We start from the raw sequence: 2,224 nt of genomic DNA, 5'->3' as shown, positions 1-2,224 counted from the left end.
TTTGCACCAATTTGCACAAATCTTTCGCAATGAGCTTCCGGTCCTGGAAGAGTCTTTGGTCTGCTCTTGGTGATTACAGTTGGTTAATGAGGCATATACTTGGACAGACTATGCTTAGGCATGACAGTAACCTCTTTCACAGTAAAGGGAAGACGGGAAAGCCTACGTATATCATCGCCGGGCCTTTGACCAGTGCCACCTATTGCTGACAGGCACAAAACAAAAGAGGAAAAAAAAATCGGGATTCCGTATTTCGGGTGAGATTTTGAGTTACTGTACCAAAAAAAAAAAAAAAAAAAAAAAAAAAAAAAAACAATAATGGCCCTATTATTATTCATCTTCTAATATTCCATATACTTGTATTAAATTGCATTAATCATTAGGCCACTACAGCGTAATCCTTGTTCATTTATTTTCTCATAAGCAAAAAACCATCTTCCTTTACACAAAACGATGAGCTAACTCAAAATTATATTTACTATATTTAATATTTATTATGGATATTATACACCCGACTGCATTTGTTACTTTCTGAATATGACTAATCTCAAGATTTTAAGCGTAGTAAAAAAATAGCAAGTCAAGATTAGGGTGTGTAATATTTCAAATAGAGCTTACAGAACGTGAATGACCCGTCATTTAAAATAGTTTTACTCCTTATGACTATACTGGGAGGGAAAATGGTAATTGGTGGGTGGTCTAGCATATTTAGGCTTGTTACTCATGCCATACAGGGATATGATCAGAAAAAAAAATACTTGGTTTTTTATCTTTGTTTGTTTTTTTCCCTTGAGGTACGTTATTGTCTACAGCCAGTGGTTCCCAACCTGGGGAAAATTTGAAGCTACCAGGGGGGAAATAATTACACTACCTACTAACTAAAAGAATATCAGATGTATTTTATCATGTCAGAGAGAGAGAGAGAGAGAGAGAGAGAGAGAGAGAGAGAGAGAGAGAGAGAGAGAGAGAGAGAGAGAGAGAGAGAGAGAGAGAGAGAGAGTGTCTGTTGAAGATGGGCGGCACCGAATCTACCAGGTTCGGCTCACGTTCAAACGTGAGCTCTGAAAGGAAGGTGGGGGTGGTGCAGGAGTACAGTCACAGACTCACAGTGCATTACGAGTAGTCAGTTAGCAAGGAACATCAGACACATATACCCGGCTTATAAATACAAGGTATGCGAATAGTATAATTTCAATAGTGAGTTTGTTAACTGGATAATATGATATGTTGTTGTTGTTGTTATTATTCTTAATATTGTAATGTTGTTGTTGTTGTTGTTACTAATATTATTATAATAATAATAATAATAATAATAATAATAATAATAATAATAATAATAATAATAATAATAATAATAATAATTATTATTATTATTATTATTATTATTATTATCATTATTATTATTATTATTATTATTATTATTATTATGCTTTGGCTGAGATTGGTAATACTTGAGAGATGTTTTATTAAAGTACTAATCTTCAAAGGTTGTATGTTTATGAGAAGTTTATTTATTTACTTTCTTATTTTATATTTGGGAGGGGGATGAATGGAAAATTTGTGTTTATGTTTAATTTTCTTCTCCCAAATTGATATGCTTTGTTTTATGCCTGATTTCAGATGTCAGAGAAACGAAGATTGTATCGAGATGGTTATTTGGACTACGGGTTCACTTCTCTTGTCAAGGAAGGTGCACACGTCCCTCAGTGTGTTGTGCGTTTGAAAACCTTCTGTAACAGGAGCATGAAACCTTTACAACTGAAGCAGCATCTGGCAAACGCTCATCCACAGTTGAAAGATAGGAATCGTAGCTTTTTTGAGGTAAAGTTATCCAGTTTGAAGAGGATGAAGATGGATGAATCTGGGACGTATTAGCAAACAAACATCAGCATAGTGAAGGCTTCATATGTGATTACCCTTCAGGTGGCCAAGGCAAAAAAAAAAACCCACACGATTGGTGAAAGCCTTTTGAAACCATGTACCGTTGACAGTGTGCGGCTTGTGTTAGGAGAGGAGTCATCACAAAATGAAACAAATCTCCTTGTCCAACAACACCATCAAGAACAGAAATGCTGAAATGTCTGAAAATATAAAGGAAAATGTGGTGTCAAAGGTAATGTCATCACCCTTTTTTTCTCTTCAAATTGATGAGTCTACGGATGTCACCAACATTGCACAACTGCTTGCTTTTTGCCGCTACATAACTGACAAAGGAATCGAGGAG

At 35.3% G+C, this 2,224-nt stretch overlaps 1 protein-coding gene across 1 annotated transcript in view; it reads left to right on the top strand.

Annotated features, from left to right (window-relative positions):
- Positions 1 to 1,012: 1,012 nt before the first annotated feature.
- The window catches only part of LOC137639273 (zinc finger BED domain-containing protein 5-like), a 1,395-nt gene continuing 183 nt past the window's right edge, over positions 1,013 to 2,224 (top strand). The window contains exons 1-3 of the mRNA XM_068371557.1: positions 1,013 to 1,054; positions 1,621 to 1,821; positions 2,009 to 2,224. The exon at positions 2,009 to 2,224 is cut by the window's right edge and continues 183 nt beyond it. Coding sequence (XP_068227658.1) covers positions 1,013 to 1,054; positions 1,621 to 1,821; positions 2,009 to 2,224 — 459 coding nt within the window. The remainder of the gene's footprint in view (positions 1,055 to 1,620; positions 1,822 to 2,008) is intronic.

The sequence above is a fragment of the Palaemon carinicauda genome, chromosome 4 (assembly GCF_036898095.1).
Source record: "Palaemon carinicauda isolate YSFRI2023 chromosome 4, ASM3689809v2, whole genome shotgun sequence".
Taxonomy (NCBI): Eukaryota; Metazoa; Arthropoda; class Malacostraca; order Decapoda; family Palaemonidae; genus Palaemon; species Palaemon carinicauda.
This window is presented reverse-complemented; position numbering and strand designations above follow the sequence as displayed.